The following is a 17,171-nucleotide window of genomic DNA, read 5'->3' on the forward strand; positions in this document are numbered from 1 at the left end:
AGCTTAATAGCCATGGGGTAGAGCAGGAATCCCCCAGTACCACTCTCTGGAATCAGCCCTGCAGGTAGGAACAGAACCACTGTAACACAGTGCCCCCAAATCCCATCCTGCAGAGCTGATCCAGTAAGATACCATGATCAGTGGTATCGAAAGCTGCTGAGAGATCCAGGAAGATCAACAGGGTAGCACTCCCCCATCTTTCACCCAGAGTAGGTCGTCAGAGCAACCAAGGCCTTTTCAGTGCCATACCCGGGCCTGAAACCAGACTGAAATGGGTCCAGGTAATCAGTTTCTTCCAAGAAAGTCTGAAGCTGCTCAACCACCACACGCTCAAGCACCTTGCCCAAAAAGGGAATACTAGCAATGGGGTGATAGTTCTCACATACCTCTGGGTCCAGGGAGGTGGTCTTCATGAGAGGGTGCACTACAGCCTCTTTCAAGGCAGCAGGCACCACCACCACCCACCGACAGAGTGAAGCATTTACCACCCCCTGGACCCACCCAATCAATCCATCCCTGCTAGATCGTATTAGCCAGAATGGGCAAGGGTCAAGGTTACATGTGGTGGGACAGACTGATTCAAGTGTCGTGTCCACATTATCAGGCTGCAACAACTGAAACTGATCCCAAGAAACACAACCAGACAGAACACTGGACACCTCCCCAGACACTGCAATAACAGTGGCGTCAAGCAATTTCAGCTTCTGGGATGCGTCATTTCTCATGTTCCCTCATTAGAAGCAAACATATGCACAGGTTCACTTGTAGTTATAAGTGGGTAAGGAGCAAGCTGCATATATCTGGTCTGTTCCCAAGAATCAAATCACTTCCTCAGCTGAAGTCTGATTCCTTCCCTTTTGGATTCTAGAAATAGCTTTTCAAAGAACCAGTCAGTTATGATGTGCAGAAACAGTAGTGGCAAATTCAGAAATGCAGGGTCCCTTTGTCACAACCACGCCCCCTTCTAAGATTATACAAGCTTGTCAGATACACAGCCTTCAACTGGGATCCAGAAACAGTGCAGCTGAGAGTAAGGCAGGGGTATTTCAATTGGACATCTGAGAAAAACTGCAGGGGTGTTAAAATCTTTTTCACTCACTCACTCACTCACTCAAACACAAATATTTTAGGTTTTCAAAATATAATACTCTATGGAAGCTTCACCCTCTCAACTCAGCCCTCATGGACAGATCCTTTCTCATTTAAACAGCCCCCTTGCACACTCCCTTAGCACCCCATCATTACCCATTAGCCTTCCCTAAGCTCCTTCATTATATCTCCTCCCTCCCCCTCCAACAGAAACATCCACACACCCAGCTGGATTGAATCACACATGCACGCGCACAGTGGTGTAGTGGTAAATTTGAAAATTCAGGAGCTCATTGTGACAGTCTTCAAGGGCAGTCCCAAAAATTTCAGGCAGCTGTGTCGATCCATATCAACAAACCAGTTCTAGGAGTTGTCATCTCCACCAGGAGCACATCTTTGGTAAAGTGAATAGGTCTTAATTGCCCATTCCAGACCAAGTCATCCCAAATACTTTGCATTCCAACATGGAACAATATATTGTTGCTTGGAAAATTCATTCCCCCCACAGCTACAGTGAGGATTGCAGCTAAGCTCAGAGGGAACAGGGAATTCTGAGTGGGTGGCAGATGACATCAGAGTCCCTGCTAATGAAAAAGTGCAGGGGCTGTGTCCCTGTGAGCCCTGCCTCCACTACACCACTGTGTAGAAATGTCATCAGTAAGTACATTTACATAGGTCTTTGCACCAATGAGATTGCTGCTGTTCTAAATAAGTTCTAACTTGTATCCTCTCTAGAGAAGAGAGGTCATGGAAACTCTCTCAGATAAACTGAGTAGCTTCTCTGACCTTGGTGTTCGGCGCAGGTTAGCTGGCCACATGTGTACTTGACCACTGCCCATCTTGGCTAATTATATCTAGCAAGGGGGTTGACTGCATGGTTCCAGGATTAATGCCTCGTTGGAAGAGGGAGTGATCCCAGTCACATTGAAGGAGGTGGTTGAACGGCCTCTCCTCTGTGGACCCAGAAGATTGTAACAATAATTGCTTCATCACAGATATTCTCTTTCTGCACAAGGTGCTCGTGCAGGTGGATAAGATAGATTATCTTGACCCATTTCAATCCAGTTTCAAGTCTGGCTTTGGCATTGAAATACCCTTCATCACCCTGATGGATTACCTTTGTAGGGAAAGAGACAAGGGGGAATATGACCCTGTTAATTCTCCTTGATCTCTCAGTGGCTTTTGATATCATCACCTATGGTATCCTCCTGGACCAACTCTGTGGGATAGGTGTGGGAGGCATGGCAATATAGGGGTTCCACCCCTATCTACATGGTTCCACAAAGTAGCATTGGGGGATTCCTGTTCAACCCTGTGATATTCATGCTACAAGCTTCCATGGGGGGCCATCTTGCCTCAACACATGCACACACACTGTAACATGTATGTGAAATTACTGGGTGAGGTCATCCATGGATTTGGGGTGAAGTACCATGAGTATGTTGATGACATCCAGCTCTATTTCTCTTTGTCATCTAAGCCAGGTGAGACTGTAGAGGTGGCCTCAGGGTCACAGAGTGCTTTTTGCCAGCTTTGGCTGGTTTGCTGGTAACATCCATTTCTGGGCACAGTGATTCATATTCTTGTAACTGTGCATAGACTACGTAATAAGTAGGGCTGCCCTTGAAGATGTCTCAGAAGCTTCAATTGGTGCAGAATATGACTGCCAGAGTTTTGGCTGGTACAGCATAGTACACCAGTTTAAAATAACTTATTGCTTCCAGGCCCAATTCTGGTACTTATATCTAACACCCTAAATGGCTTGGAATCCAAATACCTGAAGGAGCACCTCTTCCCATATCAACCTGGCTGTGCACTAAGATCTTCTGCCAAGGCCCCTCCTGAGGTGCCTCTATCTGAGGTACAATAAGTGTCGACAAAGGAAAGGGCTTCCTTGGCTGTGGCACCCCAACTATGGAATACCTTCCCTACAGAGGCTGACCTGGTACCCATGTGGCAGTCTTTCCAGCTTCAGGCTAAAATGTTTTTGTCACAATACACTTTAACTTGTGTATGTTTTTAAGAATTAAGAGCTGTAGCTGTTTTTTATTGTTGTTGTTTATATCGTGTTGTACACTACCCTGGAATTTTAACCAAATGAAAGGCTGTACTAAGAGGATTTAAGTAAGTTACTAAATAGCCAAACCAATGATCAGACAATGTTAATTAAAAAAAGCAGCTTGGTAGGTCATCTTGTCCAGCACCTGGTGGACCAGTTTACGTGACCAGTGGGTTGCATATGATTTGGTAGGTCACAAGCTCTGCAGACCTGGGTTTGCGGATTCCTGATACTAAGGTATTCTGGATTTCTGTTCTGCTGTGCTGCTGATTGTTAACTCTGAATGGCCTCTATGACGGATGTGAAATGAATGAAATGCAATGCATCAATATTAAAAGACATCTATTTTTCTTAGTCTGTCCATCCAAAGGTTTATACCTTATTTCCAAAAACTTGGTTTCTCTTCACAGCATTTGCACCAATTCCATTTGGTGGAATTTACTTGCCTTTGGAAGTCATGCCTAACCGATGTCATTGCTCACCCCTAGTCCTTGCCTATGATCAAGCACATTTCTCTGCTCTTGTGTCTATGGAACAAAAAGATCAACAGAGGGAACAAGGTATGTTGAGTATGAACGTAAATGGCTTTGTAATCGAGAGGAATGCAGGGATGCTGTCTGTGGGGTGGCCTGCTATATGCACTTACTTCAGTCCAGTGCTGAGTTGGAGTGCCTGATCTCTAGTTTTTATATGAGAAACATCTGTTCATAGGAATCCCTGAGAGCTGTACTTGTGTGGGTCACAGTGCAATATTTTGGAGCATTGCCAGTATAATTGGTGGCTTTGGTAATTCCAAGTTAACTGTACTTATCCATCCTTAGTGGTATGTGACTAGACACGGAGCAGAATTCTGACCTCCTATGTTTTTACTTCTGGTGCCGTCATGCATTCTGCCTTACACAAAAGGTAGAAGTACATCTTGTACATCCATTTCCAGTTTTCTTTATTGTGCTTTGTTTGGGTAGGAATGTATGTGTTCTTGTACTCAATTCTCAGAGGGTTTTTTGAAAACAAAATGTAAAAATAGAAGAACTCTGGAGATTGTAGGCAAGTAAAGCTATATATTTTATTACAGATAACCATAACAGAACAGCCAGGAATGGGGTGGAAGAAAACAATGCTAAGAAAACTTGGGGAGAATCTATTTATTTAGTTATTTATTTGCAATGTTTATATGTCACTTCTCATGTGAAACCTATCCTTTAGCATAGAAGTGCCCACTGCTGTGGTAATAGAGAGTTTGCTTTTAATTAAACACCAGTTGGAAGAGTAGAAGGACCAATGAACCAGCACCACACAAGCTAGCATGGCAGTAGGCTGCAATGCAGACAAACCCTTTACCTACTCTGAAAGGTCACAAAATGGATTCTATTGTTCCACTTTTGAGAAACTTTTCTAAGGGGCTGAGCACAAAATGGGAAACAAGCTATCACTTCTCCTAGTAGCAAACTTAGGTGCTGAGTACCAACAGGATTGTAGCCAAAATAGGGCCACTAAGAAAGAAGAGGGAGGTATCACCATGCTTGACGGAACACCAAGGTTAACAAAAGAACAGAAATATTTAGGGGGAAAACCCTAAGATGCCTAGTCCAAAACAAATAGCACCTTCAGGGACAAATAGCAGCTGGGAGTGGGGGAGGACTTTCAGCAGGAAACCAATGCAGAGCCCTGATCTGGATTGGTTGCATGGTACAGGTTGTGGGCTTACATACCCGACTTTAAACACATGACAATAAACTGTGGTTAGTTTAAACCAGGAAGCAGATGCTTTGCAGCTGCATCAAAGGTGGAAAGGGTACAGGGGAGTGTGTGAGCCCAAAGCTCACCCAGTCTAATTTCCGACAGTTAAATTATGGTTTAATGTTATGTGCATAATTTAAAGTTTGGGCTATTTAGAACTGTGTACCAGAATTTATCCCCTTCATGGATCACTGCCTTGTTGTGGCGAAGGGGCTTGCATAACTCAGTGAAGCCATAAGCTATGCCGTGCAGGGCCACCCAAGACGGACAGGTCATGGCAGAGAGTTCTGACAAAATGTGGTCCACTGGAGAAGGAAATGGCAACCCACTCCAGTATTCTTGCCAAGAAAACCCCATGGAACGTATCACAAGGCTAAAAGAGATGACGCCGGAAGATGAGCCCCTCAGGTCGGAAGGTGTCCAATATACTACTGGGGAAGAGCAATTTCCAAGTAGCGCCAGGAAGAGTGAAGCGGCTGGCCCAAAGCCGAAAGGACACTTAGCTGTGCATGTGTCTGGTGGTGAAAAGAAAGTCCGATGCTGTAAAGAACAATATTGTTTAGGAACCTGGAATGTAAGATCAATGAATCAAGGTAAGCTGGAGGTGGTCAAACGTGAGATGGCAAGATTGAACATCGACATCTTGGGAATCAGCGAACTAAAATGGACAAGCATGGGCGAATTTAATTCAGGTGACCATTATATCTACTACTGTGGGCAAGTATCCCTTAGAAGAAATGGAGTAGCACTCATAGTCAACAAAAGGGTGGAAACCTCAGTACTGGGGTACAATCTCAGAAACAATAGAATGATCTCAGTACGAATCCAAGGCAAAGCATTCAACATCACAGTAATTCAAGTCTATGCCCCAACCACTGAGGCCGAAGAAGCTGAGGTTGATCGATGCTATGAAGACCTACAACACCTTCTAGAACTAACACCAAAAAAAGATGTCCTTTTCATCATAGGGGATTGGAATGCGAAAGTAGGAAGTCCAGAAATAACCGGGATAACAGGCAAGCGTGGCCTTGGTGTACAAAATGAAGCAGGACAAAGGCTAATAGAGTTTTGCCAAGAGAACACGCTGATCATAGCAAACTCGCTTTTCCAACAGCACAAGAGACGACTCTACACATGGACATCACCAGATGGTCAGTATCAAAATCAGATTGATTATGTACTTTGCAGCCAAAGATGGAGAAGCTCTATACAGTCAGTAAAAACAAGACCTGAAGCTGACTGTGGCTCACATAAGCTTCTTGTTGCAAAATTTTGGCTTAAATTGAAGAACGTAGGGAAAACCACTAAACCATTCAGGTATGACCTCAATCATATCCCTTATGAATATATAGTGAAGGTGAGGAATAGATTTAAGGGATTAGACCTGATAGACAGAGTGCCTGAGGAACTATGGACGGAGGTCCGTTACATTGTTCAGGAGGCAGCAACGAAATCCATCCCAAAGAAAAAGAAATGCAAGAAAGCCAAGTGGCTGTCTGATGAGGCTTTACAAGTAGCTGAGGAAAGAAAGGAAGCGAAAAGCAAGGGAGGAAGGGGAAGATATATCCAACTGAATGCAGAGTTCCTGAGAATAGTAAGGAGAGACAAGAAGGCCTTCTTAAATGAACAATGCAAAGAAATCGAGGAAACAATAGAATGGGAAAGACTAGAGATCTTTTCAAGAAAATCGGAGATCTCAAGGGAACGTTTTGTGCAAAGACGGGCATGATAAAGGACAAAGAAGGCAGGGACCTAACAGAAGCAGATGAGATTAAGACGAGGAGGAAAGAATACACCAAAGAACTATACAGGAAAGATCTTAATGTCCCTGATAGCCAGGATAGTAATGTCCTTGATAGCCATGATAGTGCGGTCTGAACTTGAGCCGGACATCCTCGAGAGTGAAGTCAAGTGGGCCTTAGGAAGCATTACTAACAACAAAGCTAGCGGAGATGACAGTATTCCAGCTGAGCTATTTAAAATCCTAAAAGATGATGCTGTTAAAGTGCTGCACTCAATATGCCAACAAATTTGGGACACAACAGTGTCCACAAGACTGGAAAAGGTCAGTTTACATTCCAATTCCAAAGAAGGGCAATGCTAAAGAGTGTTCAAACTACCGTACAATTGCGCTCATTTCACATGCCAGCAAGGTTATGCTCAAAATCCTACAAGCTAGGCTTCAGCAGTATGTGAACCGAGAACTACCGGAAGTACAAGCTGGGTTTCGAAGAGGCAGAGGAACTAGAGATCAAACCGCCAACATTCGCTGGATCACGGGTAAAGCAAGAGAATTCCAGAAAAACATCTATTTCTGCTTCATTGACTACACTAAAGCCTTTGATTGTGTGGATCACAACAAACTGTGGCTAATTCTGAAAGTGATGGGAGTACCAGACCACCTTACCTGTCTCCTGAGAAACCTGTACGAGGGTCAAGAAGCAACAGTAAGAACCAGACATGGAACAACCGATTGGTTCCAAATTGGGAAAGGAGTACGACAAGGCTACATATTGTCACCCTGCTTATTTAACTTATATGCAGAGTACATCATGAGAAACACCGGGTTGGATGAATCACAGGTCGGAATTAAGATTGCCAGGAGAATTATCAACAACCTCAGATATGCAGACGATACCACCCTAATGGCAGAAAGCGAAGAGGATCTAAAGAGCCTCTTGTTGAGGGTGAAAGTGGAGAGTGCAAAAGCTGGTTTGAAATGCAACATTAAAAAAAACTAAGATCATGGCATCTGGCCCCATCACTTCCTGGCGTATAGAAAGGGAAGAAATGGAAGCAGTGACAGATTTCATTTTCTTGGGCTCCAAGATCACCGCAGACGGTGACTGTAGCCATGAAATTAAAAGACGCTTGCTCCTGGGGAGGAAAGCTATGGCCAACCTAGACAGCATAGTAAGAAGCAGAGACATCACCTTGCCGACAAAGGTCCGTCTAATCAAAGCTATGGTTTTCCCAGTAGTAATGTATGGCTGTGAGAGCTGGACTATCAGGAAGGCTGAGCGCTGAAGAATTGATGCTTTCGAACTGTGGTACTGGTGAAGACTCTTACGAGTCCCCTGGACTGCAAGGAGGTCCAATCAGTCAATCCTAAAGGAAATCCACCCTGACTGCTCATTGGAAGGACAGATACTGAAACTGAAGCTCAAATATTTTGGCTACCTAATGCGAAGAGAAAAGTCACTGGAAAAGACCCTGATGCTGGGAAAGATTGAAGGCAAAAGGAGAAGGGGACGGCAGAGGATGAGATGGCTAGATAGCATCACCGATGCAATGAATATGAACTTGAGCACACTCCAGGAGGGAGCGCAGGACAGGAAGGCCTGGCATGCTATGGTCCATGGGGTCACGAAGAGTCGGACAGGACTTAACAACTGAACAACAACCAGAATTTATAAGCACTTCTGATCTAAGTATAGTACTAAAAGCAAAGATGTGTCTGTATAAACTCCTTGCTACTTTCCCAATTTGTTGGAACACAGAAACTATGGTTACCAGCTTCAGAACACACCTGGATCTTGAACAAACTTCAAAATATGGTCTAAGATTCTCACTTCTGCCAAAACTTTTAACCATAGTTTCCCAGTCTGGAAAAAGAGGAAACTATAGTTAATTAGATGCGGCCAGGTTTGATTATGGCTTGCCTCAAAGGACTGTGTGTGCAGGTAAAAGGCTTGTGCTTATCTCAGCTTAATCTGAGACAGTATTGTCTGAATGCAGCCACTACTACTTTCTTCAGAGCTATGAGAGGTAGAAAAATTACTTTTGTCTTTGTTTAATGAAAGTTTAAATTCTCATGAACCCAGCTTCCATGATAGTTAGCCTCTTCATAGAGCATATACAGCATTGGATATACAGCACTTCCATTTTCACTGTGCTTAGGAAAGATTGGCTTCGTTTATGAAGTTTGAGCTTAAGAACTCATTCTGGCAAAGTTTGAGAGCCTCTGGACTATATACTATGCCAACACAGAATCTTAAAACATTAATGTAGTGACTTATTAAATTTGAAAGGAAACTACTTTTTTTTGCACATGACTGGGCTCTTAAGCCTTATCAGCTGACAAGGGCTTAAACTTGCTGCTAATGTGGGGCAGAAGCTTCTGTGTAATGTATAACACATTATGTATACTCATCATTGTGGAACTTGATGTACCACTGGGATAAAGAAAGTGTGGCTGGTTTCATTTTCATTGAGAATGTATTTTTCCTTAGCACTTTGATGTTCAGTATTACTGTGTGCAAAATTGTAATCATGGACAGTTTGTCTTTCTAATAAAAGCGACACACCATGTGAAAGAATAGTTAGAGGGAATATAGAACAGTTAAATTGACATTTTAAATTGGACCAACTTCAGTTGGTATAGGCAGAAAAGTAGCTCCTTTTATATTTTTATAAAAATTTCTATATTGCTTTTCTACATTGCAATAAGAATATAAAAACCAGTTTAAAACACACCAGTAAAACCTCAAAGAATAGCAACATCACAGGATTTATAGAGTAAAAATAATACACACCTCAGCAAAAGTCTTATCACAAATTATCCAATACCTGGATCTTGCCAGGGATGTAACTAAGTAGGGTTTGCATCCAGAATTATAGTACCACAACAGAGAGAGCCTTGCCTCATATCTCCACCAGAAGAGCAACATGTGGGAGCAGAATCCATAGCAGGGCCTCTTCCCTATATTTTAATAATTGGGAAGGTTCATATGGGAACAGATCATAATGTGAAAACTACTACCTTAAATAAACATAAAACAAAACATAATAGTAAGTGCAAAGTTGGCTAAAGATGCAAACTCTCTCCCCCAAACACCTCTGTGATAGATATATAGTATATAAAGATGGAGGGCAATTTTGATGGAGGGCAAGTCAGACCTCTGTGGGAGTTTTAAAAAATATGGGTGGTGCTGGAGGAGGTGAGATTACCCCTTTCCTCCAGCACCAGGAGAGAAGATTTAGCTTCCCCTTCCTGTAGTGCTGTGGCCTGGATCTGAGTTGTTATTGCCACCATTGTGGTTTCTCTTTAATATTTTAAAAACACACAAGATCCAGATCTCCTGCATCAGATCTGGTTTGACTTTCATTCTTTCATCTCACAGCTATGCTGGAGATGATGGGACAAAGTAGCACAGACAATGAGACTTTGGATAAATGCTTTCCTGTGATGCCATAACAAAACATTTAAGCAAATAGAAAGGGGTATGTAGTAGGAGTTTCACCAGGATTCTCGGTGAAGTAGGACTCGGAGTTTCATCTACAGCAAGAGATTCTCTGAATGCCTCCTCCCCCACACCCTGTCCTGTTCTGGACCAAATGAGCTCATGGGCCACAGTCCAAGCAAGACAGACTAGATGTCACAGCACCAAGGAGAGCTCCTAGTGAACAACTTCTGACAAGGTCTGAGACCGGAGTGAAGCCTTTTCTCCCTGGACAGCCCAAGCACCCTCTCAAACTCTACCTTTTCCTTGCAAAGTGGAAAGCCTTAAAGGGACTAGCCTGTGGCCTAGCATTCAGTCTCTACAAGTGTTTGTGCCAAGCACACTGCCTGCATTGGTGTGCTGGCTCCATGGAAATGGGTGTGTGGCCAGTTTCTGGGCTCGGAAGCTGCAGTTTTTGGTCCATGCTTGAGGGTCTTGATCTTGGATCCTCCATTGGCACCACTGGTTCCTCAGCCTGTGTGTCCATGTCTAGGTTACTACTGGGCTCTGGGGTCATGTCTCACACGCACACACACACACGCCAAACTTGGTAGCACCACTAACTGGGAGATCTTCCCTGTGGCCTAGGGAATGCAGCAATATGATGGAACATGGGGATCTCACAAATTAATGTCCCAGCTGAAACAATTAGTTGTTGTGTATACGCCATACCAGTTATTTTATATATCAGATGATGCTGAATTCCCACATTAAGGTGCTTTTACCTTCTATCTGTATTTTTTTTCTTTGAAGATGCATTTCCTGTGCAAAACAGAAGTGGGCCCCTTGATTTCTAGACCTTGCTGTATAAAGTAAGCAACTGCCATGCTGAAATTCTTTTAATCATGGGTTTCTAGCTGAATTATTCCTAGAAGCCTTTATTCATGAATTTGTCAGTTCAAAGGCACAAGTAACTCTGTCAAAGGACTAGTTTCACATAAATGGATAAGTGTAATAGCTCTACTCCCAGTGTTGCTCAAAGCATCCTTTGATTTCAACAGTACAAGGAGATATTATGAATGGAAAAGATGCTGTGATTATGGGTGCCTACTCAGTAGACATTTCCAAATCCATTTAGAAAGATTAGATTATATTTCCTGGCAGGTTGTGGGAATTTCAAAGAGAGAACAAAAAGGGAACAGTGACAATATTCATTGTACTTTTTAATTGATTTGTAAACATTTTTAACCTACTTTCCATATAGCTGTGTGGGTCTTTGTCTTTGTAAAAGCCCACCAGTGATTGCAAAGGTCTGTCTCTCATTGGTAAAAGAGTTATCAGACTTCTCCATGTTCGAATGTATCTCTCAAGTATAAATTCCAAGCTATAATCTTTCTTCAAATGCTATAGATTAAGCTGTCAAATTTTTGCTGCTGCTTTGCTAGAAGATGTGTAGTGCTTCCAAAATTTATCTTCTACCTAATATAATTTAGTTTTGCCGCATTGATCTGTATGGCTTTGAAGCTACTCCGACGTTTGTCTAATTCTCAAATATGAGAACTCCCCTAGCTAGCTGCATCTCTCTGATTAGTGTAAATTACCTCTACGAAGGCTCCACTGAATATGTATAAGATAAAAGGGAGGCTGCCATTGAGTTTCCACTGCTTCCTGGCTCTTGCTAACTTTCAGGCACACAAACATGTAAGGTTGCCTGCCACCTTTTTTTTTTTTTTTTACTGGCTAGGCTGCTGCACATTTTAGCAATGTGCACCATTCTGAGTTCCAAGAAGGAAGGATGGGATATACATTTAATTAATAAATATAAGTCACTAATTCTTCCAGAAAAGTTGTTACAGAAAATACAATGCAGTCCACAGAGTTCCGCCACACTGGAACATAGTTTGGCTTCTGTTCTAAAAGGTGAGGGATGGAGGTTGCACGTACAAACAATAGAATGGAACACAGATGATGGTCAAATCATGAGAAAATGCTGCTATCTGCATTGTACACTGAGCCAACAAATGCAAGGGGGTCCCTCATGATCACAAGTTTTTCAGGCAGCCACAATGTACCCTGTAGGGTGTGGGATGCCATAGCCCACTGTTCTTCTTGAGCAAACAGGTATTCATTGACTACTGCCTCTGAAGCAAGAGGCAGCATATGCAAGCTCTCTCTCTCTCTCTCTATCTATCTCTCTGTATATATATATATATATATATATATAGCCATCATGACTAATAGCCATCACGACTAATAATAAGGTTATCAAATAGCCATTTGATAACCTTATCTATAAATTTGTCTAACCCCATTTTAAAGTCATCTAAATTGGTGGTCATCACCACTTTTTGTGGTAGTAAATTCCATAGTTTAACTATTTCTGTCCTAACTTTCCTACTATTCAGCTTCATTGGATGATTCCAACTTTTAGTAATATGAGATAAGTAGAAAAACTTCCCTCTATCCCTTCCCGCACATCATGTATAATTTTATAGACCTCTCACTTAATTTATTTTTTAAGCCCCAAAGGTTATTCCTACAGCCCCTAATAATTTTGGTTGCTCTTTTCTGCACCTTTTCCAGCTCTATAGTATCCCTTTTGAAGTGCATCAACCAGAACTATATACAGTATTCCAAGTGTGGTCACATGCTAGATTTGTAAAAAAAGTATTATAATATTGGCAGCTTTATTTTTTTATCCCTTTGGATCCCTTTCCATGGAATTTGCCTTTTTCGCAGCTGCTGTGCACTGCACTGATGTTTTCATTGATCTATCCACCACAACCCCAAGATCCTTTTCCTGGTCAGTTACTGCCACCTTAGACCACATCAGTGTATATCTGAGGTTAGGCTCTTTTGCCCTAATATGCACCACTTTACACTTACTTATATTGAACCACATTTGCCATTTTGTTGTCCATTCACCCATTTCGGAGAGATCTTTTTTGAACTCTTCGTAACCCTTTTTTTTGTTTTTACCACCCTTAATAATTTCCTGTTGCCAGCAAACTTGGCCACCTCACCTTTCATCTCTAACCCTAGATCATTTATGAACAAGTTAAAAAGCACCAATCCCAATACAGATCCTTGGGGGACCCTACATCTTTACATCCTTACATTGTGAGAACTGTCTCCATTTATTCCTACTCCCTACTTCCTGTTGTTTCTGAGTCACAATAATTAACAATCCTCGTTTTGTGGGATAATGCAATGCATTGTCTTGCCATGGCTCATTACACTGAGAAAGCCTTGAAAATCAGCTCTGGCAGAATACCCGAAGGATGTGATCTGAACACAAGTTGGACCATTTACAAGGCTAGGATGCATCTAGATCACAAATACAAGAGATGGCTGCAAAACATCACCATGTGGTTTGAGGAGAATACAGTACTGTGAATCTGAAGGGGACTGATAAGGCCTACTGAAATGTTGGTGAGTCAGGTTAAAGCATCCTTTTTTTAGTTATAGCATAATTAGTATTGGTGTGTTCTGTTGTTGTGGGTCACTGGAATGACTGGAGTGTTGCCTTGGTTGTGTATAAACTGGAGTCCAGTCTTTCCTAAATAGTGGCTCCAGTCCATAGGTGGGCATATGGAGGACCTTTTTTCTGATTTGTCCTGAACAGCATCTCATAGTACTTTTTCTTCCATTGCTCAACATTGCACAATGCTTCTAAAACTCGCCTGAGTTTAAAAAACATCTTACAGTGGGCTGGGCTGGGGAGGGAGTAGGAATATTTGCTATTTAGGAAAGCCAGAAAAAAGCCACACTTCATATGTACCAACCAATACAGCCCCTTAAATTAACAAAACAACCTCTTAATAGGGCTCTTGGGTTTGGGGTCAATTGTCTGTTCTTCTAGGGCTCATACTGTTCTCATAATTCTTCCCATATTAGTGTGAAGCATATTATAATTTATAGATCTTGAGAGACAGTTAAACAACAAACTGTCCTTTTGATGAGAGAATACAGTTGAATACTTTTCTATGCTTTGTTCCTGAATGATCTGAAATCAGCTGTCACATTCCACTCTCTCAGGTACAGCCCACCCTCTACTTCTTTCAGAAAGAGACATATAAGAGGTTTTTAGAATAATAACTACACATCACTTCTCCTTCAAGAGCATCTGTGTACAAACACAGTTGAGTTCCTGCAAATCTCTGGCTTTTGACATGGTTCACATTACAGATGGATCTAACTGCCCAACCTCAATTTATAGTCAAGGCCATTATTGACAGCTCTTTACAAAGCATGTTCTTCACTTTGCTCCTCAACTGCTTCTGCAAAGGTTTAAATTATTTAAGTTAAAAGAAGAACCATCATGCTGGATCAGACCAAGGCCATGCAGATCTCTCTGAGAAGCTCACCATCAGGGTATTAAGGCAACAGGCCTTCCTGCATTTTGTCCCTAGCATTTGGTATTCAGAGGTATATTGCTTTTGTACACAGTGCCAGCAAGTCTGTATCCCCCAACCAAAAACATGTGGAGTTCTTGGCATCTGTCTTCACCAAGACCTTATGATTCAGGTTCTGGTTATTGACAGGTGATCTGCAAGACTGCATTGGTATCATCAGATGGAATATGGAATCATGGGATGGAGAAATAAACTGAAAATACACTAACAATAGCCACTAAAACAGATTGCTCGGGTTGTCTTGAGTAAGTCAGCCAGTCTCTGTTGTTGTTGTTATGTCACTCTGCGGCCTTGGATCTTAGAGCAGTGTACAAAGTAAGGTAATAAATAATAATGATAAAAACAACAACATAAAATTCCATAAAAAGACAACAGGTTGCAGCAGCAGGTAAATCTTCTTTCCTCTGTAAATTATCTTTTACACCCCACAATGTCATGTGAACCTCTTCAAGATCAGCAGATCCCTATTTAAACTTACAGAAGGTAATTTACAAACCTCTTCTTTTGTAGTTTAGATTTCATAGAATCATAGAGTTGGAAGGTACCTTAGAGATCATCTAGTCCAGCCGCTCTGCAAATGCAGGCTGTGTGCTGCAGGGTGCAGCTATAGCATCCCTCTTTTGTTTAAATACCTCCAGCAAAGGAAAACCCACTGCCTCCGGAAGCAATCTGTTCCACATCTGATCAGTTCTCTCTGTTAGGAATTTTCTCCTAATGTTTAGCTAAAATCTGCTTCCCTGCAATTTCCAACCGTTGGTTCTAGCCCTGCCCTCTGGAGCAACAGAGAACAAGTCTGCTCCATCTTCTGTATACCACGCTTTCAGATATTTGAAGACTGCTATCATGCCTCCCCTTAATCTTCTTTCTCCGGGCTAAAGATACATAGCTCTTGCAACTGTTCCTCATAAGGCTTAATTTCATTAAGTTTACACACTTAAAATACAGCAGACAAGATAATCTTGGTGAACCTTACAACATAAGGTTACAACCTTATGTAATAACTTAGCCAGTTTTTCATTCGTTCCCCCTCTTCTTCCCGTGTCCCTCCAGTACCCAATCTATATTCTTACAGTTTCAATCAACTTAAATTAGAGATTGCCCCCCTTTGAAATGTAATAAGTCTCATTGCTGCAACTTACATATTATACAAAGCAAAGTCCCCTTCTCCAGTTTAACTTGGATTGAGTGGTCTTCGGTGCTGTCTCCCTCTTATACATCCCTATATCTCTCCCAACTGCTCCTCTTTTCAGATCTAATATGCTACCTCTTCTTTGGCAGTTGTATTCAAAAAGACTTGTCAAACACTGCCATTCACCAGCAGTAAAGGTTACCAGAATCCATACTGAATAGGGCTCCTCCATTTTTCATAGTTATGAAGAAGGAAGAATTTCAGAGCAAATACACCTTTCCTGCATTATAGTGCTACAGTTAAGTTATTAGTTGACGCAATATGTGCGAAAATTCTCCTTTTTAGATAATTTTGTATGCACAACTTGAAGAGTTGAGTTCTTCAACTCAAGAAGAGCCACATCTTGGCAAATATCATCACTGAGAATCATTACATGACATCAAGCCAGAGTTTTAAGCTAGTAAAGCCAAGTATATATGAGAGAGCTACATCCACAGCAAGAGAGAGAGAGAGAGAAGGTTAGACATATAAGTAATTACCAACCTAACAAGTGCCTTTGGGATATTTCCAGTGTGGTTCTGAAAACATGTAATGTGTTCTCCAGGCAAAGTGATTAGTCAAGACCTACTGGAAGGTTTTTGTTTTTGTTCTTTAAATTAGGCTTGCCTTAAAGCCAGAAAATCCTGGGCCACATAACCTACTAAACTCAAAAGAGGGAAGAACTGAGTTGCATTCTGCTTCTGTCCTTAATGCAGAAATGCATTAATGGGTTATTATTTTAACCAAATATTTGTTAGAACCTTGAAAATCAGAACTTTTGTGTGTGTGTTTAAAAAACAAACAAACATGTTATTGGCATTATTAATTATTGTAATAATAATTATCAAGATAATGTACATCAATTCTCTTTGTTCATTCTTTGTGATGTCACATAGGATGTTGGGTGTGCAGCTTTCAGATTGCGTGCTGCTTTGTTGGTACCTGTTAAAAAAATTACATCCCATGCAACAGCTTTGGGTTGCTTTTATACAGTTGTGCTGGTCCTGAATCCAGGTAGTAAATATCGCTGTTAAAGGATCCATGCTACATGCTTTTGAAATTTGAGTGTGTTGGTAAACTATGCACTCTGGTGCCACCTAGTGAAACATTGTTCATTTAACAAGCAGTCCCATATTTTGTTGTAATAACTGCGGGTTGTGTCAACTGATCCTGCAAAATATTTTCTGTGTTTGTGTATGGCTACTATTTCCTATGAACCTGAGCACACTCCGGGAGAGAGCGGAGGACAGGAAGGCCTGGCGTTCTATGGTCCATGGGGTCAAGAAGAGTTGGACACGACTTAACAACTGAACAACAACAATTTCCTATTTTTCACTGTATGGAAAGCACTTTGAACATATGAAGCCACTATGCAAATGCTGTTGTTGTTCCTTTACTTTTACATGTTCTGTCATGGTATCTGACAGATAAATAGGTTGTGCAGCCACATACCCTGATGTCATTTTGTTCCTGACCAAAATGTCAGCTGGAGGAATGTTCCTTTAGCAGCACCTCAGTTGGGGCTCAGCTTCACTGTG

The 17,171-nt window shown here is 41.8% G+C and overlaps 1 protein-coding gene across 3 annotated transcripts in view; it reads left to right on the plus strand.

Annotated features, from left to right (window-relative positions):
• Nucleotides 1–17,171, plus strand: part of OTUD7A (OTU deubiquitinase 7A) — a 213,649-nt gene that overhangs the window by 188,681 nt on the left and 7,797 nt on the right. For all 3 annotated transcript variants that reach the window (XM_084816691.1, XM_084816692.1, XM_084816690.1), the window contains one exon: nt 3,559–3,708. In XM_084816691.1, the coding sequence (XP_084672817.1) occupies nt 3,559–3,708 (150 nt within the window). The remainder of the gene's footprint in view (nt 1–3,558; nt 3,709–17,171) is intronic.

Source organism: Heloderma suspectum, chromosome 11, assembly GCF_057233095.1.
Source record: "Heloderma suspectum isolate Gila_16-S chromosome 11, 16-S_ref, whole genome shotgun sequence".
In the NCBI taxonomy this organism is placed as follows: Eukaryota; Metazoa; Chordata; class Lepidosauria; order Squamata; family Helodermatidae; genus Heloderma; species Heloderma suspectum.